Source organism: Lampris incognitus, chromosome 3 (genome assembly GCF_029633865.1).
Source record: "Lampris incognitus isolate fLamInc1 chromosome 3, fLamInc1.hap2, whole genome shotgun sequence".
Lineage (NCBI taxonomy): Eukaryota > Metazoa > Chordata > Actinopteri > Lampriformes > Lampridae > Lampris > Lampris incognitus.
In genome coordinates, this window is record NC_079213.1 from 79,314,496 (window position 1) to 79,336,811 (window position 22,316).

Here is a 22,316-nt window from a genome sequence, read left to right on the forward strand (position 1 = left end):
GATGGTGACTTACACTTGACAGTCCGCTGCAAGGCTTTGAAACGGCTCCTGAACGGGCCCGTCCAGTTTAATCACCTAAGGCCACATATTAGCCATAGTCGCTGCGCAGAGCACATCTGCACAGAATGTTGAAACGCCTCGCCTATAAAGGATGAATTGGATGTGAACGGGACTGTGGATGCGCGTCCTCTCTTTGTAAAAACGACAATAAATGTCCCAAAGGCGGACTTCCCAAATATTCGTTTAGCCTTTTCGGGCTATGGTGTGGATGTAGGCCTACCGCACTTTATGAATAATGAAAAAAAGTGACGTAAACAATGCGGGCTTCTTTGCGGCTCGGGTTTAAAGCGCTCGGCATTCGCCAAGGGCGGACCGAGGCATGATGCGCCCGTGACGTCGATCCCACTCGCGGATCTTTAATCCTTTGCCGCAGCACCGCGGCCGGCAACGAGAGGAGGGGGTCGCACGGTCGGACAGGAATGGACCGCTCAGGCTAAGGCTACGAAAAGGCCGAAATAGCTCGGTCTCTGATCAGTAATAACCAGGGACTAAGACGAAGAAAGAGTCGTGCATTCACAGAACGAGCCGGCAGTTATTTGGACAGGCCAAACCCCTCCTCCCAATGCCGCCTATTCTCCAAGCCTACGCCGCTTGTCCTATACTGTTAGAAAAAAAATTAACAAAAAAAGCCTGAAAATCGAAAAAACGCTGCGTGACAGCGATTTGAAACGCTTGTCTTTGCGTCGGTGAATGGGTGAATTCGGTTGTGGCTTGCTTGCAACGCATTTTGGCACCCTTGTTGACGGAGGCGCTTTCGGGAGCCGAGGTTTACCTCCTCCGGTTTCCTCCGGCCAGTTGCGCCCCGACTCGCCCTTCGCCAACGCCGCCGCGTCCCCTCTCCTCTCGTCAGCTGCTGCGCATCCGCAAATCATGCAGGATGAGCCTGTGGGGGTGACAACCGCGCAGTTACCCCCGTCAACCGAGGACAAGGACTACAACGCCGAGACGATCGGCAGAGCTGACAAAAAATTGAACCAAACCGACTACCGCAACACCCAGCTGGGCTCGTTCCCGTCGGACCACAGCCATCGGAACCAGAATCGAGATTTCCCTGATTTTGACTCGGACCATTTTTGTCCGACGCAGTCCATCTGTGACCTTCAGCGCAACCGGAAAATACATCAGCAGTTGATAAGTCAGCACACCGAGCTGAGCTCCACCGAGTCGCCCCCGCCCCAGGGAAAATTCAGCCACCTGCCGCAGAGACAGCACTTCCCCTCGGCGGAGCGCGGTGTCGGTGTCGGCGGATCTCCGCTGGAAGAGACTGAAGCCGATGTGGCGTCGCCATCGCCCGCTTCCGTAAACCTGAACAAGATCCAAATGGACTCCCCCATCGCCCACCACATTAACAACGGCAATGGCAGCAGCACCGGCAGTATGTTGTCCGGGGGTCTCGGCGCCGCTTTCCCCAACCTCCAAGCCCAAGAGATGCAGAGTGCAAGCGGGGGTTCGTCTTCCCCTCCCCTTCCTGGATTCGGGACTCCTTGGTCCGTCCAGACCAGCTCCTCGCCACCTCCCGTACCCAATTCGATCAACCCTATCCACGCAAACGCCATTAACCAGATACCCAGTAGTGAATCTGACAACAGTTTCTACCCGGGTATCCCCTCGTCCATCAACCCGGCCTTCTTCCAGAGCTTTTCGCCGGTGTCTGCCGGTATCAACGTGCAGGGCTTCAGCGGCCCCTTTTCGCCCCAGATAAACGTCCCTCAGCAGCCGCAGAGTCGCAGGTCCCCCATCAGCCCCCAGATGCATCCGCAGCACGGGGCTTTTCTGCAGCAGCGGAACAACTACAACCACCATCAGGTGAGTTGCAAGACGAGGTAAGCCCCGTCACATTTGGGTAATTCCAGAGGAAAAAGTAAACTACTGTGGGATCAATGGATTTTTTTTTCTATTGTTCTTGAGGAAATTGGTTGCCACAGCCTGAACATTAAAATGAATAGGTTTATATCTATATAGATTTACTTATTTACACCCATACACTCACGTAAGTACACAGATAGAACTACACACTGCTAAACATATGTACATACATACGCATGACATCCATCCATCCATCCATTATCCAAACCGCTTATCCTGCTGTCAGGGTGCCTCCCTGCCTGCTGCCCAATAACTGCTGGGATCGGCTCCAGCATCCCCGCATGACATTCAGTGTTACAGATATTTGCTCTCTCGTTCTCCATATATGTATTATTCATTCATTCATTCGTTATCCAAACCACTTATCCTTACTGAGGGTGGCGGGGATGCTGGAGCCTATCCCAGCAGTCATCGGGCGGCAGGCGGGGAGACACCCTGAACAAGCCGCCAGTCCATCACAGGGCAATGAATACATAATATACATAATATGTACATATTCTGTTGCGTTGTATGTATTACCTGTTCAATATACCAATGCAGAAAGACTAGAGCTAAGGATTCAGAGATTAAATTCAAGTCAAACGACGTCATGTGGAATTGAATGCTCATGAGATAGTGCAAATGTTGCTGTAAGTGAAAACTAAGATGCAAGGAGGCACTATTCGTTACTAATGCTATTTGTAACACTAGTAATATAGTGACAATATAAATAATGGCACCAAATCGATTGATTCAATGCCCCGCCGTAGTTCCACTATTCATTATAACCTACTTGAAACGAGCAACAGTGGTGTTATCAAAGATCATATTTTACGTGCAGGCCACAACCAGCTCCTGTCTTTGGGTTTCAGAGCAGCATCTTGTGATATCGCAGGATAAAGCATAGCCTCAAGAGTTTGTGTGTGTGTGTGTGTGTGTGTGTGTGTGTGTGTGTGTGTGCGCGCGCGCGCGTGCGTGCGCGTGTATATGTGTGTGCGCGTATGCATGCGTGCGTGCGCGTGCGCGTGTATATGTGTGTGCGTGTATGCGTGTGTGTGCGTGCGTGCGTGTATGCATGCATGCGTGTGTGTGTGTGTGTGTGTGTGTCAGTCTGCACACATGTGTGTTCATTTTAAACCCCTTGGTCCATGAACGCTAAAAAGCTTTTTATAATGCATTTGTCATGTCCTCTGTAAAGGCTGAAGTCACTGCTCTTGGGGCAGAGGAAGGGAGGGGTGAGGAGAGGGGAACATGGGAGCATCGCTGAATCTGACTGTTGTTCTCTGCTTGAGGCTGGCACTGGGAGGCTGTCACATGGCACCGAAGTATCTATGTCTTGTGGTCCACTCACTATGAACACAAAGGCTCGCAGGGTTTGGTGTCCTAAGGAGGGCGGTTTATCATGAAGACATCAAGTATCGTAGTGACGAGAAGGTGGAGGAGAGTGGGATGGGGTGGGGTGGAGGTGGGGGTTGGTATAAGGGAGCCACTGGCTACCCGTGCAGGAACTTTGCCAGCAGGGAGGCTAGGACTTACGAGTCCTCTGTTTCAAGATTTTCATGTGACTTATATCTGCATGGCTCTGTGTGTATGTGTGTGTGTGTGTGTGTGTGTGTGTGTGTGTTTAGGAGTACGAGAGTTTTAATATGCACATGTGTGGTGTAGCTGTGCATCTGGCCTTTCACCACAGCATTGATGTGAACATTATAGAGAGAAATTAAAATTTCCCATTAAGTCTCTTATTAATGACGACCTGATCATTCAACATCGGATATACAGATGCAGCAAAAGATTCTTCGTTCCTGTTCAAAATTATTGAGAAAAGTTTTGTCTTTGTGGAGTTTTTTTTTTAATTTTATTAGTGGGCAAGAAAATAATCGATGATTGATGTAAATGATTTCCTTGTGAAAGTATGTCAGATTAAGTAGGATAAAACTGAATATGTGATATGCTTGAGAGTGGATGTGAGGTCTAGGCAGAGAGAGTGAGTGTGTGTAATGTGCACTGGTGGTGTTGCAGTATGCAGGATACTTAGTATTAGTCTTAAAGCCCTAAATCCTCTTACCCACCCACCCACCCTGTTACAGGAGCAGATCCGACTAGGCTGTGGCTGGTGGAGAGGAAAGACAGAATGGGATGAAAAAGAAACCCATATGTACAACAGATACAAAAAAAGTTTGGGAGGGGGGGGGGTTATACTTCTCTCATGCTTAGACTCTGCCTTCTCCTCTGTGTACAGCCCATGGTGAAGCCGTCTCCCTGGGGCAGTCACCAGGGGAGCGGCTGGGGCTCAGGGGGGATGTCCTGGGGCCGGGACCACCGCAGAGGGGGAGGCATGGGCATGCCCGGCTCAGTCAGCCATGTCTCACCAATGAAGAAGCCCTTCTCCAGTAACGTCATCGCTCCTCCTAAGTTCCCACGCTCAGCTGGATCACTAGGCCCCAAGTCCTGGCTTGAGGAGAACATGTTCCGCACAGACAGTAACAGCAACACCCTGCTGCCTCTGCAGGTATGTGTTTTGGGTCGCCGTTGGAGTTTTGTTTTGGGTTTTATGTATCCTTGCATGTGATGAGGTGTTTATGGGTTTGGGTTTGAATGTGTGTGTGTGTGTGTGTGTGTGTGTGTGTGTGTGGTGAGTAGGGCTGGGTATTGGCAAGGACCTCACGATACGATGTGTATATCATGATGCACGGGTCACAATATGATTGTATCACGATACAATGCAATACGATACATATTGTAATACATTACAATACATAATTCACTGAAAATTCACAAATTTAGCTGAAAATACAACTTGCTGTGCACCATGTGGGTAGTCTTAATATTTACATCACATTATATTTTGATAACGCAGTGGACAAATTGATCATTCATAATTTCCATTCCAATTGATTAGAATGGTATTGCATTGCACGGTGCACACTGTGTCACTGAACACACTGAACAGAAATGTAGATGCTATAACATCATATGAAAATAAAGTGTGCATATTAAGTATTCTTATTGTGTCACTGAACACACTTAACTAAAATGTAGATGCCATATCGAATGAGAATAAAGTTTGCATATTAAATATTCTTGTGTCACAGAACACACTGAACTCAACCGCAATATAGATGCCATAACGTAAACGTATCAATTTTTTTGCACAACCCTAGTCGTGGGGGGGTGGGGGGGGTTACAGATTGGTATGTGACTGGGGTTTAACAGTGTGCAACTGTTAACATTGTGCAACTGTGTTATTGTTTGCATCATGAATATCAATTATTTCAATGTTGTAAAAGAACTGAGAGCTGGGGATTACTGAATCATTTCCTGAATTGGATATTGGATCAAGTGAAAGAGGAAATGCATCATACATAAAAGTATATTAATGAGCCAGTAGAGAGAGGGAGAGAGAGAGAGAGAGAGAGAGAGAGAGAGAGAGAGAGAGAGAGAGAGAGAGAGAGAGAGAGAGAGAGAGAGAGAGAGAGAGAGAGAGAGAGAGAGAGAGAGAGAGAGAGAGAGAGAGAGAGAGAGAGAGAGAGAGAGAGAGATTAAAGCTTTGAAACAGTCGTCTCCTGGCTGATCGGTACAACAGTGAATACTAAACAGGAAGGGGAAAAAACATCAGAAATGCCGTCAGAGGGGGAAGAGAGACTCGGAGCAAGGCTTTGCTAAATCAGTGCTAGAATAAACGTTAATTCAAAGATGGCTGGGATGATTATCATTTCAATCAGGTGAGAGTAGTTTGAAATGATGAAACTCTGCTGCCGTCTGTGCTTTAGATACAGAGAAGGAGTTTCTGGGTAGTCGTGGCTCACACATGCTTGAAGGGACACACAGACGTGCACACCTCCAAAATCTCAACAGTGCATTGACTGTGTCTGCGGGCATACACATCATACCAATGCTGATCAATAGAGCAGGGAACGATATGCGTCGACGTGGCAGAAAGCAGTACTGCAGTGGAAACAAAGGAGCAGACACAATGTACAGAGTGACAATACAACACAAAAGGAACGACAAAATGATACGTAATGGAAAAAAGTAGATCCTCTGTTTTGTTTTTGTTTTTTTAGTTTTTTTCCTATTCCTCCCTGTTTCCTTTTTTCAGATTTCCTTGACTACTCCTGTGTAAGTTGGTTTTGGAAGCACAACATTGTCCTCAAGGGCACGTACGAGCACTATGGGCAAGAATGAAGGCAAACGCTTATTCGTGTGTCAATGCAAAACAATGATAAGATCACAAACACTCAGATATATAAATCAGGCTTTACATGCAACATGCGGAACGGCCATGGTACAAAGCGGGCATGGAGTATCTCTGCATGTCTTTGTAAAAGCCACACACAACACATGGCACACCGAGAAAATAGACTGGACAGCAAAGTTAAACTTGTAAATACACCAATCCATTAACATGGGTGCTGAATGGGAGCTGACTATGCTCGCTCCATGGCCGTTCAGTGTGCGGTGCAAACCTGGCCTTAGTCAATAGTGTCACAAAGGTGAAAGAGATCTTTTACAGGCTGGTAGACCTCTGGACACATACATACATTGGCGAGTGATCTCATCTCATTTTATTATTCACCCTGTTGTTGCCGGAATCATGGCTGTGGTTATCCAGCCTATAGTAATGTCTATTGGTGATGGTTATCATGTTTAATTGCGATCGAGGCATCCTGGTTGTTTATCCAGTTAAAGGGAAATTTCACCGATTTTCAGCCTTTTCTCTGTCTATCTGTGACAGGAATAGCACATGAAAAACACCTGCAGTTGTTCCCAGTCATTTCTGCATCTCTGGAGTGGCAGTGAAACCGAGTTTTTTTCCCGGCCGCCAAATGATATATCATGACACCAGTTGGCGGCCGGAAAAAAACTACAGCCTAGCAGGGTTTCTAATACTCCAACCTACTCTAAACATGCTGTTCAAAAAACACATCCTTGTTCTCTCGGCTAAGCTAAGTTTCTGATGGTGGAAATGACGTCCCACAACACTAGCGGGAAGGATTTTGTGGACAACGATACAGAGGCTTATGTGCAATGCATTCTGGTACGTGAAGGCAACGACTCGGTGAGCATGAGAGTGCCGGTTTCTCCATCAGTATAGTACACAGTGACGATTTTATTGTTTCAGATGGTTACATTACTCATCAGTACTGATTGCATATGCACAAAACCATTGGTGAAATTCCCCTTTAAGATGGCCTATTTTGGTTCAGGCCTCCTAGCATTTGCATCTTGCTGAGGATTTATGTTGCACGTTGTTCCCTCTCTTTCCTGCTGCTTTCTATTTACTTGTCACATAAAGGCAAAGATTGCCCAAAAGTAATCTTTAATCTTAAGTAAGATCAAGTATAAAAAAATGGACACATGATTTTCTTGCCATAGCACCTCATAGCATCCACTTGTCGTGGTTCACTCAGCTCCATATTGTAAAGGTATGGATGGGTTCTTGCATTTGATTGTGTTTTACTGATGATTCATTTTAGAGAGTGAAAGTGGAGATCTGCTTTGTTTCTGCACCTGAGATTTAATTTCCATGATGTCAAAGTTTTCAAGCTATACTTAGGTCTTCACTAATGAAATAATAGAGGCAATTTTGGATTTTGTCTATTTCTAAAAGAGTACTGCTGTTGGAAGGAGATTCTTGCCACACATTCTCAATCCCCAGCCTGCCATGACTCGCCTTTAGCCTACAACCATTTAGTTTCTGTCAGTGGTTCATTGGGTTTTTTGTTAAACAGTGTAACGGATAACATTTTTACCAGCTCACACAGCTAAATTAATTGGCTACACTTTAAATTTGCAGTAAATCAAAGTTACAGGTTAGGCATTCCAAAGAATTAGATTGAATTAGAGAGAATTGTATTAAATCAAATTTGTTTCATCTTTCTTTAGAAATTCTTTATTGGGAATAACCCCTTGAGATGTACCATCTAATTTTCAAAGGGGGCCACAACAACAATAATACAGTATAAATGCAATTAGACAAAACATTTAGCAAAAATAACAAGATAATTAAACAATAACAAATGTGACAAAAAAATAAACAAACAAACAAAAAACAATAAATATCAAATCAGACATACAAAATCAGGAGATCATTCTCAAAGCAGAGCATGAGAATGGCTTATTCATTCATAAGTTATAAAAAAGTATTAAATTCAGTGGTAGTAGTAAGTAATAAAGTTGTAAAACATAATTATAGAGGGGTTATTCTGGATACGTACTACTGATCCTATAATAAGAAGACATGGCAGTTTTGAACAAGTGGAAAGCTGATATGAATCAAATATTTACAGGTAGATTATTCCAATCAGAGGATGCTTTAAACATAAAGGCTTTCTTAGCTATTGACTTAGGGACTGCAGGAACAGAAAAAGAGCTATATAAAGTATCTCAATTGATAATTAGAGGAGAAAGGTGCCATAAACTTTTAAATAGTGGGGTTAATTGAAATGCATAATGTACATTAAAAATAAACTGCAGTCAATGTTGCTGTGTTCTTATGATGGGAAAGGGCCAAATTAAGTTTCATACATTATACATTGTACAATGATGAATAATGAAAGGACAGCCAAGAACAAATCTACATAGTCTGTTATAAACTATATCAATATGTTAAGAGGAAGAAGATTAGTTTTGGATGCAGCCTGATATACAACATCAGCATAATCCAATATTTGTAAGATGAGTTGTAACACAAGCTTCTGTCTAATGTAAATGAAAAGCAGTTTCTGGATCGGTAAAGAACACCAATACCAAGGTTAATTTTCTTCACAATATAATTAATATGGCATTTAACTGAAAGTTCAGAGTCAAGCCATAGGCCCAGGTATTTGGGGTATTTGGTGTGTTGAGCTCTGTGCAGTGGCTAACCATCAAGACAGGCAATAACACATGAATAAACTTTAGATTTGGATTTAATGCTTTTGCGAGTACCAAAATCATAGTGTGAGATGTAGTTTTATTGAGTAGTCATTTATTAGCTGCAAGCCAGTGTTGCAGGGTATTAAAACCAGACTGCAAAGCTGATTCGATCTGTAATAAATAAGTTTTAGATGTGTATATTATCATATCATCTGCATAAAGCTGAACACAACATTAAGAACAAATCGAGGGGAGGTCATTAATAAAAATGGAAAAAAGAAGTGGACCAAGAGTTGCGCCTTGAGTTATGCCTCATAGTTGTACTAATGTATTAGATTTACTTTGTTGTATGACAACACATTGTTTTCTGTTATGAAGATAGGAATAGGAACCAAAGTAAAGCATTACATGACAGACCAACAGAGAAACGTTTATCTAAAAGAAGGTAGTGTTCGACCAGATCAAAAGCCTTGGTCAAATCAATGAAAATTGCACCTGTAAATTTACCATTATTAGACGCAGAGAAAAAAATCATTTGTAAGTTTTAACAAATTAGTATAAATTCGTGGAATGATTTGATCGAAAGCCAGATTGAAAAGGTAATAAGATATTGTACTTACTGAGATAATATGACAATTGATTATTGATTAGTTTTTCAAATACTTTTACAGTAGAACAAATGATAGTTATTGAGTTCAAGTACATTGCCCCCTTTGTGCAAGGGAGCAATACATGAACATTTCCAATCCGTATGGTAGGTATTACACAAGTAGATAAGACATGTTAAAAAGATCACAGAGGTACATGAGAGTGTGGGACGATAATCTGAGAAATGTGGTTTCAATACCATCTTACCTAGGACCACTACTCACTTTTAGAATATTAATGGCATCCTGGACCTCGACAGGTGTTATTCTCCTGAAAGAGAAGAAGCTGTCGATAGACAGTACATCATTAAAATCACCACCAATAGAAGGATCAGGCATTATGGCAGAACAGACCGAGGAGAAATGCTGATGAAATGCTTGAGTGACGAAAAGTGGATCATGCAACATAACATTGTTAACTCTTAGTATCTGATTAGGAAATGTTTATCAGATACCTTAATTATAGTTTTGGTTTTATTCCAAAATTGTTTAGGATTTTTAAAGTCATGACCAAGAGATTCTTTATAATAATTGGATTTGGCTTAGTTTTGCTCATATTTCTCAGCTGTCTGTACTTTTCCCAGTCAGTAGGATCCTTAGACTTTTGAAATGTGGCCCGTATATTCGCTCTCTGTCTGAAAATAGTTATAAGATCAGAGGTTATCCATGGAAGATGCCTTCACTTGTCTTTGGTAGTTTTCAAGGGAGCATGTTCTTCTATAACTTCAGTGAATTCAGAATATAAAAAGTCCCAAGCATCATTAACATTTTGTATTAGTTGGTACCTGTCCCGATTAATTGAAATTAAGTAATTAATAAATCAATCTATATTCGTTTTCTTATATTGCCTGGTTCTAATTAATTTGGGTGGCAATTTGGGTAGTTTAATTTTCCAAATACAGTACACAGTTTCATGATCACTAAGGCTGTCAGATATAACCCCTGCTTTTATAAATCTATTTGGCTATGAAACCAGTATCCAGTCAAGCACAGATTGACATGTAGGTGTCACGCGAGTGGGCTCACTAATTACCTGAGCTAGGTTCAAATTTCCAAAAATAAAATGTTTTTTCATTACTAGAGGATCTATCAATCCAATTCTTATTGAAGTCACCTAATATAATTTAATTTATGCAAATAATAGCGTTTATAGTAGAAATCATATAGTTAAAGGATTCAGCAGGTTTCCAGTTGTTATGTACTTATTCTCATGCAGAGTTACCTCTACAAAAATACACTCAAAATGTAAAGACTTAACATCAAGGATAATTAACTCAGAAACCAGATTAGAGGACACGTATGAGGCCACACACCACCCCTAGTGCCTCGGTCGACTCTGTACGAGACATAGTTTGTAAGTTTAATTTCATTGTTAGATATTCTGTTAGTGAGACAAGTCTCTGATAACATAATAACATTAGATTTGTACTGTTCAGCCTATACTCGAAATAAATCCATTTTTGGTAGAAGGCTTCTGATATTCAGATGAATTATTTTCAGTCCTTTAACACCATGACACATAAAGTTTAAAGAGATGCTATCACATACCAAACATAGCAAAGCAAAGCAGATCCAAAGAAATAAGTTGTAAGGCACAAAGATACCAAATACATAATCAGTCACAGCTAGACATGCAGACAGGACAAACAGACAAAACATATAACAAACACACACACACACACATACACAGAAACAAACATGAACCCAAGACCGGCCCGTTGACCCTTGACCCCACAGGCCAAAACCACTTCCATTCTGAGCTTTGTCTGTTTCAATGAAGAGAAATATATGTATGAACTGGATTAATAATTGATAAAGAAGAGGCTAGTGCCTTAGATGGGAAATTAAAGGCTGCTGCGTAAAACTATAATAATAAGAGAAATCGTCAGAAAAGTTGTTGCAGTACCTTATTGGCTTAAATAAGAGGGGGAAAAGGAAAATAAAGAATGTAAATTTCCTCATAGTACAGCCAGTACAACTCTGTTTTCATGGGTTTCAGTTGATATATCACATGCATTGCTTGCTTGCAGTAAATGTGAAATGGATAACAGTAGTATTGTACTACTGTGTTTCTGTGATTATTTGACTTTTATGTATCTTTGTTTTAAAAAAACTCAGTATAAGCACTTAGTCTTTGACATTGCATTAATTCTGATGTTGAGGCACGATGCTGATGCAACAAAATGAGCAAAATATGTGTGAATATGAGCAAAGAACATGAGCAAAATGTGTGTGAAAAGTCTTGGAAGTTGAACTACATTAGTTGTGTTGGCTAACCGGTTCTGAAGAGGAGAAGACAGGAAATGGTGCATTAATTTCAGTTAGCCCTAGAGGACTTCAGCAAATGCAAACCAGTTTTTACTTTGCATTAGGATATGAATTGACTTATCTCAATATGGCATAATAATTTATTCAAATCACAAAATGATATTGAAATAAGTTTCAATGGCCTAAATATTAGCATGTGTAAATCCATCTCTGAATTCAAACACTGGCATAGCTAAATTTTTGTAGTCATGCCACAGGCTGTAATACTTTGTGGCACCGATGCCAAACAGCACTATTTTTCCTTTTCCAGGAAACAGGCCTGACTTTATGGATTTTTCATTTCCATAAACGGTATCTGACCCAGAATTCTTTGGATTCCAATTCTTGTCCTTCCTTCCTTTCTGCTTAATGTTTGGCAGCCAGTGACACCACTCTGCCGTGTCATGTTTTCAAAAAAGAGATAAACAGAGCATGGCAGGAGAATGTCAAGTACGACATAACCCGTGTTGTTTTGAAAGTTTATAGAGCCTTTTGTAAATTCGTTTTGCAGGGTTAAATATAACTGACAACAGTATGCAACAATCTCCCACCCATGAACAGATGGTATTTTTAGGATGCTGCATGATGCCAGGTTTCCTTCACTCATATCTTTAGCCTAGTTTCTACTTACAGGGGTTCCTTCCACTAATATACCCAGAATGCTCTTTGATGAACCGACTGGTGACTCACCTTAGTTGGATTGCGATAATCTGATGTCGTCTTATCGGGCTTTTTCCCTGGGCAAGCCTCCACTGGCTCCGAATCATCCTGAATACTTGGGCCGGTCATCAGAAATGTCAAACTGACACAACACTGGACTGGAGAGCTCGACTTGAATGGGAAACATTATTGAATTTGTGGCTCGCTCTTGAGGGTTATTCTAGGATCTTGCTACAGAAGAAGCAAAGAACACTGTAAAAATCAAATATTGTATATGGAGTGTTACCTATGATAATTATAACTGATGTCGGTGGGTAGACTAGAACCCTTGGCTGTGAACCTGTCCATAAAAAGTAAACACATAAATCAGAGTTGTGGACAAAATCATGCTGTTGCACTTATTCCCGCTTTCATTTTACAATTTACAATTTCATTTAGCAGATGCTTTTATCCAAAGCGACGTACATCTGAGAGCTAATACAACACAAGCAAGGATCTAGTCATGAGGCAACAACGAAAGTGCCAAAAAACTAGGTTCAAGTCCTATAGGACATAGTGTCAACAGCCACCTTTCTCTTACTTTCTCTTATTGTCTCTATAAATGGTACGGAGGTTAGACTGTTATGAAGTATGTTTTTCACCAGAACATCTCGGTGGTTCATCTCTAGGTGGGCTGTGTTATCGGCCCAGTGATGAGCTCAGACCCTCTGTTCCCAGCTCTGGCACTAAAGGCCACTCTTGGATTTTTGTTTCCATTCCTTCTGTCTCTGGGAAATAGTCCAGAGATTCTGGGGAATCCGTTATACAGGCTACTCGCAAACATACCTTCATACCCCTAAAGTGAATAAATACGGAAAGAATGTTAATCCGAACATGTGCTGCTCACTCTCTTAAATATTAAGCCACACACGCGCGCGCACACACACACACACACACACACACACACACACACACACACACACACACACCAAAAGCTTTATTACTATTCACTAATTCACAAAAGCGTGCTAAAAATGTGACACTCGGTATTGCTATAACACTCAAAAGGACGTGCGTTTGTTTTGGCAGTGTGAGTTTTTTCATTTCATGGCTTAAACCTCATATATCTCCCCTCTTTCTCAGGACCGCTCTAGAATGTATGACAGCCTGAACATGCACTCCCTGGAGAGCTCTCTGATCGACATCATGCGAGCGGAGCAAGATCCAATGAAAGGTGAGATTCTTCCCTGCACGCTGTCTACTTTTGGGGGTTCAAGGAAGGTGAGAGCATTTTGGGTTTTTTTGGTGTTGGGGGTTGGAGGGGGTCGTTAAATGGGTATGGTGACGAAGGCCACCAATACTGCATGTTCAACCCTTCAGGGCAGTGGCTAGCCCATCGCTCCCAGAGCTATGTCGTTGTTTTTCCACTGAGCGGCTTACTTTGTGCATGCTGTGAGCGTATTACATCTGCCACCGGCTGTGGGTTTACACGACCTTCCAGCTCTGATCCTGCTGCTGCTTAACCTGGGCGGCACGCGGTATGGCGCGGTTAAGAGTGAGACGACAAGTCAGACACCTAGCTCCCATACAGCAACGTCAGTCCAGGACCCGCCTGTGTTTTCCCCACAAAGATACCACTGTATCGTTAAGAGTTTAACGAACTTTTAGTACACCTCGCACGACTTCATCGTTCAAACACATACTTACCCTATATGTGCTGGGATTTTTCAAATGAAAGGTTCAAGAATATTACTAGATCCTTTTTGTTTTTTTTTTACTTTTTTTTTTTATTGAATCTTTGCTTGTGGGCAAGAGAAGACCAAGTGCAGAGTGTAGGGTGACACTGACATGACTGGCCCAGGCCTCCAAAGCTCAGCTGCTGGATATCAGAGGAGCAGTGTCAAATAACTTCACTGCTCCCACCATCCTCCCTCAGAGGAGACGCCACCAAAGGCCCTCTGTAACTATGCTACGAGCTGGCAGCCTGGCTGCATTTGAAATAAATGTGGATGTATTAACACTTTTACTTTGGAACATGACCTAGAAATAACTTAAATAAACTGAAACACCTCAGAGAAACCCATTCACTTGTGTGAGTGAGTGCTTAATCCACACCACATATACAAGGCTCAGTGGTTTGTGATATATATATATATATATATATATATATATATATATATATATATATATATATATATATATATATATATGCCAGTGCAAAGCGACACATTGAGCATAATCGTTGCTGACTTGTTGTACAGAGATTAGGTTCTGTCCAGTCTTGCACAGTCCTTCACTATCTGTAAATTCAGCAAGGTGGCTGTGCTAGATCTAGTGTTGACCCATTTGCCTATCCAGGTTGAGTTTCTTGTTTTTCCTGCAGGGAGCAGATGGAGAGGACATGGGCCAGTGTGCACAGCAGAGAGAGAAGGATCTAGACTAATTTTAGATGTGATCACACTTTCACACACTGTGTCTGACAGCCAGGAGAGGAGAGGAAGGGAGAGGAAAGAAGGGCTTGGGAGGGTGGGCTCTGCCATTTATAGCATTGCCACAGCGAGCCTAATGGTGTATGCAGTCTAGCGGCTTTGAGGTAACAGGGCTTCACAAACATATGTGGTTAAGCTGCACCAAACAATGCCTTGGCCATTTTGGCACTGCAAAAAAAAAAAATTGTTTTCATCCGGGTTTTCTTTTTTTTCTTTTTTCTTTTTTGTCAACCTGAAATGTTTTTGGCAGAGAATCTGTCCATGTTAAGGAAAAGTAAGTGGACATTCAAAACCATTTGCTATCTGCTTTTTCAGTTTGGATGCTCAGAGATTAGATGATCAGAGATTCGAGGATTACAGTCTCATCCAAACCACAAACTCTCTAAAGACTGAAGACACCTATTCACTTACTGTTAAGTTGTTTCTGTTTTCCTCATCATGCCAATTCAAGCTGTCTTTGAGGATAAAGAGAGGTTTTGTTCCCCCTTTTGCTGACTGTGGTGCTCAGTGTGGTCATGTGGCGGGCCTGCTGCAGCATATATACAGGAGGGGCCATGGCTCTTTGTGTGTGTGTGTGTGTGTGTGTGTGTGTGTGTGTGTGTGTGTGTGTGTGTGTGTGTGTGTGTGTGTGTGTGTGTCTCAGAGAGAGAGTGAGAGCACACGTGTGAGAGTGCCTGCATACACGCAAGGGCCTCGCCCTGTCCTCCCCATCTGCTCCGTCTCTCATCCCTATTTGTGTGTGTGTGTGTGTGTGTGTGTGTGTGTGTGTTTATGTGTATGCGTTTCTCATGTCAGGCCGTGTGGGATGCCCTCACCCCGGGGCCGACGGCCTGCTCATGCTCAATGGTAATTATCTCTTATCATCATCTCCGTCTGTGTCTCTGTTCCATTAGTAATGCTTTTAATTGTTACTGCCCGTTACACTGGCTCACCGGGTTTAATGGTGTTGCCTCCATGATGCAGCAGTGTATGTATGTGTACATACTTTAGATTCTCTTTGAGTTATATCGGAAATACATAAGAAACATGCTGTTTTATTGTAATGGGCAAATCTGTGCTGTTCCTCCACAGACTCTGTCAAGGTCATTTATCGTTTCTTGCTTGTTTGGTTGTCTAGTGATTTGTTTTGTTTGTTTATCGGCTGTGCCATCAATATATATAGTCCATAGTTGTCCATAAACACTTGAAAATTTCTAGAAATGTCAAAATCACTGTGAATAAGCCCATTATTACCACACCTGTGAGATGCAATTCTTTTTTTTTAAGTATTTCAAATGTTTTTTTTTATTTTGCAGACATGATAAGTTAGAATGTCTTTTGTTAGAAGTCACATGAAGGGCTGGTTTGCAATGCATGCAGTGCACACGTATATCTCATCCCTCTCTAAGATGGAGGCCATTGCAGTCCTGCCATTCAGACAGCCCAGGGCCCATATCAAATCACTGTAGCCGCTCAGAGCTGCTCTGGATTCAACATGCAGACACGTGTCTTGCTGGAGACAAAAAAATCCCATCAGTCAGATATTTGGGGTTCATGTGGTTTGCCGCATAAAACAATGAAGTAATTATTAGAAATTAAATCGTTTTTAGGTCAGTACTCTACTGTGACATCTGAGTTGGTTGGTAAACGATTGGCTAAAGGGTAATTGGAGAGACCAGGGGAAATCACGACAAGTTTAACATGTTTTGTCTCATATTTCTGAGAGATGTGTGTGAAGCTGAAACCTCCCTGTGTTTTGTTTACATGCAGCCAGGAGCTATGGGAGACGTAGAGGTAAACTCAGCTTTCTATGGCATGTGTGTGCCCTTGTTGCTTACTCTTCTGTGGCATGCTTAAACGCCTGAGCCGCTAACCAACACAGCCCTTAGGTCTGCACTCAAACAAATTATCTAGTTTCAGTCTAATGCAGCAATATAATTATAAAAACATCTACATTTTTGCATTTATATACATAATGTGTGTGTGCGTGTACGTGCATGTGTGTGTGTGTGTGCACAGTACACATTTGTATTCTACTTTTTTCATGATTTCATTTAGTATCTAGACTTGCATGACGCAAGGGTTTTCAGGTTTATTCGGACGTTAACCTGACCCACTGTGACAATTGTCCCTTGGCTCTGCTATTTGGTTAACAGCTTGGCTCCTCACACAGTTTCCCCTGCCACACCTGCGTTGTCTGCTACACACACCATTCAGTAGAGTGTACATGATTATGTTTCCCAGAGTCGAACCTATAAATACTAGATTGAATGTAATCCTTCATCACTTTACGCTTGGGCTTTGTCTCACAACTACTCAACATAATACTGCAATGAAAATGGGCCCATGACTCTGCAGAGAATTGCTCCTTTGAGATAATGTTTACATGTCCTTTGTCGCTGCATGGGCACAGTAGCTCTATGATTGTCCAGTTTCATATCTCATACCCATACAGGAAAGGGATGTAAGGTGGCTGGATGTAGATATACGATCATGTATGTGCTATTGTGAATGCTTGACACCTGTTTCCCTCTCTTCTTCAGGGCGCTCCTCCCTCTTCCCCATTGACGACAACCTCCTTGATGATGGCCACGGAAACCAGGGTGTTCCAGGAGTCCTGGGATCCCCCAACTGTTACCCACACCAAAACGGGGAGCGAATTGAGCGCTTTTCACGCAAAGTATTCGTGGGCGGCTTGCCCCCAGACATAGATGAAGGTGAGAGAGATGGGCCATAACACTGTTTCGTGTTCTCATGAATGACGTAGGATTAGTACTCATAACCTGGTTTATTAACCAACACGACGAGGATGCAATAAAACAACATACAGGTAGCTGGCATCCAGCACTATCACCACGCGGGCCCCCACCCGGCAACCTGTATAACTGAGTGTTCCTCTGTACGGTGTCTGCAGTGGCTCAATAAACATCAGCAATAACACAGTGACTGATCTACAACATACTCTTTTTTTTATGTTGACTTTATGCTACCCATACTCCCTTTGTACCATTACTTAGTGTCTGCTGACTCGATCTCCCTAAATCTCTGTCATTAAGATGAGATCACTTCAAGTTTCCGTCGCTTTGGTCACCTGGTGGTGGACTGGCCCCACAAAGCAGAGAGCAAGTCTTACTTCCCTCCTAAAGGTACTGGCCAAAACAGCCAACCTCCATATTATCAAATATTACAGTGTCATGCTAGTATGCATAAATTTCTTAACACTGTTTTTTGGATGGTTTTAACCTAAGAGGACAAAATATGAGAATCAGACTGCGGTTCCTCCATTGCTCTCCATGTACTTACTCAGAATAGACATACAGCTAAAACAAATACAACAAGGTAAACATAAACTTTAAACTGCTGTCACAGAAAGTTGAATCAGTTCAGATTATTGAGCATGCATAAAGACATTTTAACTACTATGTACAGATATAAATGTTTACTAAAAGTGTATTATAAAGAAAATCATTTTATAACAGGAAGACAGAGTACAATCGTGCAGAGTGCAAAGATGCTTTAATAAATATGTTAACAGGTTACTTTATATTCATGAGGTAGGTGGACATGACAGAATATATGTGAATAAAATATACAGCATGCTTAGATTTACATGAGAACTCATTTGAAACAATCCTTGTAAATCTAGGTTAAAACATGGACTCTGTTTTGGCTAAGTGTGTTAGTGTACCTATTTCTTGATCCTGTCTCCCTGAGTCTATGTGTGTCTGTGTGTGTGTGTGTGTGTGTGTGTGTGTGTGTGTGTCTGTCTGTCTGTCTGTCTGTCTGTCTCCTAGGCTACGCTTTCCTGCTGTTTCAGGAGGAGAGCTCAGTGCAGGCTCTAATTGAAGCCTGCATGGAGGAGGATGGGAAGCTCTATCTGTGTGTCTCCAGCCCAACCATCAAGGACAAGCCAGTGAGTTTCACACCTGCTCCCTGGAGGGGGCGCTCTCTCTAAAGAAGAAATATTTTTATTGGACTTTTCTGGAATAATGGGGAGGTGATTAAATATAAAAAATTTGTTTGACTCCAGGTTCAGATTCGCCCTTGGAACCTGAGTGATAGTGATTTTGTGATGGATGGCTCTCAGCCACTTGATCCTCGCAAAACCATCTTTGTCGGCGGCGTGCCTCGCCCCCTGAGAGCAAGTAAATACAACCACATTGTTATTCTTAAACTATTTCATCTGTCTTCTCTATTCAGTCGGTTGGTTTTGATTTCTAGCCTTGACATGTACAAATTGAAAAAGAACGTCAGCTGTATGTTTCATCAACATCTGAGATCTGGCAACTTCCCATCCACAGCAATTAGTCTGACAACCCCTCCTCCACCCCAGTCTTACCTCCTCCCCCATCTCACCTCCTCCCCTGCCACTGCCACTCTTCTTTTTTATTGTCTTTTCTCCTGGATTCAATTCTCTTGTATCTCCTTTCCTTCCCCCCTCTTGGTGTCCTCTTACTCTCTTGCCAGTTGAGCTGGCCATGATTATGGATCGTCTCTACGGCGGGGTCTGCTACGCAGGAATTGATACCGACCCAGAGCTCAAGTACCCCAAAGGAGCGGGGCGAGTGGCCTTCTCTAATCAACAGAGTTACATCGCCGCCATCAGTGCTAGATTTGTCCAGCTGCAGCATGGAGACATTGATAAGCGGGTATAGAAACAAAGCTTTGTGCACACAGACACACACTCCATCCACTTATCCCCACCCCGTTAACAATAGTGCTCTGTTTGACAGATTCTCCCAGTGTGTTTTAATACAGCATGTGCGGTCCTCATTAGGATGTGCCACTCACAGTGTGTGTGTGTGTGTGTGTGTGTGTGTGTGTGTGTGTGTGTGTGTGTGTGTGTGTGTGTGTGTGTGTGTGTGTGCGTGCGTGTGTGTGTGTGTGTGTGTGTGCCTTTAGCATCATCGCATATTGTTAGTCAGTAGCTAGTTGCTATGGCAAGCATATTAGTGCCGACTGAATTAGCATCCTTCCCGGTCTCTATTCCTACAGGACCAGACGCTTTTGTTTTTCAGCATCATCCTCGAACAGCTCACTCCATTCTCTATATTTTCAGCATTTCTTTGATGCATGCATTCTTTCAAGTTTGATCAGTCTTTTTTTTTGCAGCGCAAAATAGAATCAACTCGGTCCATGTGTGTGCGCTCTGTCCCTTGTTTCCAGTTACTCTTTCACCATCAGAAAAAAAAGGCACACACCCAGGTGGCCTCTCACAACAAGGGGCCTTTGCTCTCGAAAGCATTCGGTTCGCATTCTCGTGTGCACGTTTCCACATCTCCCTTATTGTGTATTGGTACGCAGGTGGAGGTTAAGCCCTATGTTTTGGATGACCAGCTCTGTGATGAGTGCCAGGGCGCACGCTGCGGAGGGAAGTTTGCCCCCTTTTTCTGCGCCAATGTCACTTGCCTGCAGTACTACTGTGAATTCTGCTGGGCCAACATCCACTCCCGCGCCGGGCGGGAGTTCCACAAGCCGCTTGTCAAGGAGGGGGCTGACCGCCCGCGCCAGATCCACTTCCGCTGGAACTAGAGAGGCGACCACATCCACGGTGACACAGTCAGAGGGAAAGCAAATAAAACACTGGCTAACAAGAAAAGGAGCATCGCTCTGCCTCTCACCCTAAGCTATCAGTATAATCGAGTACATAACACTATACAGTATATATATATATATATATACATACATACATATATCTATATATCTTTTGTAGCAGCCAAACACCACAAGCCTCAGTTTTTCACCAAAACCCCCCTCACATCTCAGGCTCGGACAACTCTACAACTCTTTTGTGGTACTTTCATGTTTTCTAAGAGGAGATTTAAAAAGAGATTGATTTTTGTAGTTTTTTTTATTATTATTATTTTTGTATGTGAGATTTAAAGTAGATATGAGAATGTTTCTGCATGGGGGCAGCTTGTCTGTCTGTTTGTCCGTCTGCTGCTAGCCACCCCACAGCGTGTGGAGCGCACACCTGTTTCTGGGAAAATCTTGATCCTATAATCTGGACACCTGCCCCAGGTCACTAACCAAAGGAAGCAAAACGATAGGAAGCATACAATTGGTAAGTTTCTGCCACAAAACAAACTCTTATTTTCTAATATTGCTATGTGCTCTTTCTTCTTGTTAGGGAGTTTATCAGAGAGGGAAAAAAAGATGGTAGGGTTATTTCTTCGCTCATACTGACCTGTAAAAGTTTACCTCAAAAAAAAAGACTAAATCTGGTTTGTATTAACTATATTCAACAACATATATAAATAAAAGCTATATTAGAAGCTTTGCTGCTATATATATATAAATAGATGTATAGGTATTACATTTAATGCCATATATAAACTAGAATCATGAAAAATTAAATGCAGTCTGCACTCAACCACTTATGGCCCCCATTGCCATAGAGAAATGGAATGTGAAAGATGAAGTGCATGTTATGTCAATAAACGTAGCTACACCAGTTGCATGCAGGATAGGTGGTGATGAAAAAAATTAATTAAAAAAATCAAACCACTGAAATTATTAAAGACGAGACTTAAAATCCAATGGTGAGTAGCATGACCAACCATTACTGATACCTAAGAGAAGAGGGGGGGGAATCAAACGAAGACAAAGCTAATTAAGTGGAAAACGACTTATTTAAACTTGCATGCATTGATGTGTATCTGTTGTTTGATCCGTTTACATACTTAAAACACACAAAAAAGACGCGATATTGGGTTTTACTGTAGATTAGGGACGTCACCATTTGGCGGTGGTGAGTCGTACGGCAAAAAAAGAGAAAAAAAATCCTGTGGCGAAGCAGAGTGGTGTTCAGTGGTTTGTGTTTGTGTCGTCTGTGCCGAGTGATCCTTGTTAATGTGGACTGAGGTTCTAGTTTAGTTACAAACAGATGATGTTGAGGAGAATAAAACCATCAAAATAATCTGCCTTCGCCCTTCCTACCCCTTATCTTGAAGTGTTACTAATGCGTGTTCTAATGTAGCATAGCCCTTAGCAGACCAAATTGAAACGATAAAGGACTTGGTCGACTGGAAAAACCTGAACAGGTGGAGACTAGAGGAGACGTACCCCGGGCGGAGCTAGCCGGCCGGAGAAGGGTATGATGTCAAGGCGCGTGCTTAGAAGGTGTTCCCTTTGTTTTGGACCGTGTCCGAGCTGCTCACTTTTTATTTACAACTTTTAAAACAATCAGAGCTTCAAACTCGGGCACTGTGTGACTCCGGCTCCTTGACGCCAGAGGAAGTCTGACCTGGTTTTAAGACGAGCACCTCCTCCGTTGGATAAGGCGTTGAGGACGCCCACGATCGGTCTTTTGAGACGCTACATGTGACTAACTCTTGCTCTTTTTATTATTTTATTTTTTTTAATCCGTGTATTTATGTGGTTGTTTTTTGTTCGTTTGTTTTTCGCTTGTTTTAGTTTTGGACTGTGACCCTTTTTAATAAGGATGTCACTGTTGAGTACTTTAGGGACAATCTTTCTATGACCGCCGGAT

At 42.4% G+C, this 22,316-nt stretch overlaps 1 protein-coding gene across 1 annotated transcript; it reads left to right on the forward strand.

The window, feature by feature from the left end:
* Positions 1-494: 494 nt before the first annotated feature.
* cpeb2 (cytoplasmic polyadenylation element binding protein 2) lies at positions 495-20,503 on the forward strand. The gene is made up of 11 exons (XM_056275755.1): positions 495-1,866; positions 4,145-4,414; positions 13,500-13,590; positions 15,641-15,691; positions 16,595-16,618; positions 17,368-17,541; positions 17,881-17,970; positions 18,619-18,737; positions 18,855-18,969; positions 19,292-19,473; positions 20,129-20,503. The coding sequence occupies exons 1-11, from the start codon at positions 751-753 to the stop codon at positions 20,354-20,356; spliced, it is 2,460 nt and encodes an 819-aa protein (XP_056131730.1). The 5' UTR covers positions 495-750; the 3' UTR covers positions 20,357-20,503.
* The last annotated feature ends 1,813 nt before the right edge of the window (positions 20,504-22,316 follow it).

Coding starts and splice junctions, on each gene's coding strand:
- cpeb2 (XM_056275755.1), top strand. CDS start 751: ATGGGTGAATTCGGTTGTGGCTTGCTTGCAACGCATTTTGGCACCCTT. Junction 4,415..13,499: donor ACACCCTGCTGCCTCTGCAG/GTATGTGTTTTG, acceptor CCTCTTTCTCAG/GACCGCTCTAGAATGTATGA. Junction 18,970..19,291: donor GCCTCGCCCCCTGAGAGCAA/GTAAATACAACC, acceptor CTCTCTTGCCAG/TTGAGCTGGCCATGATTATG.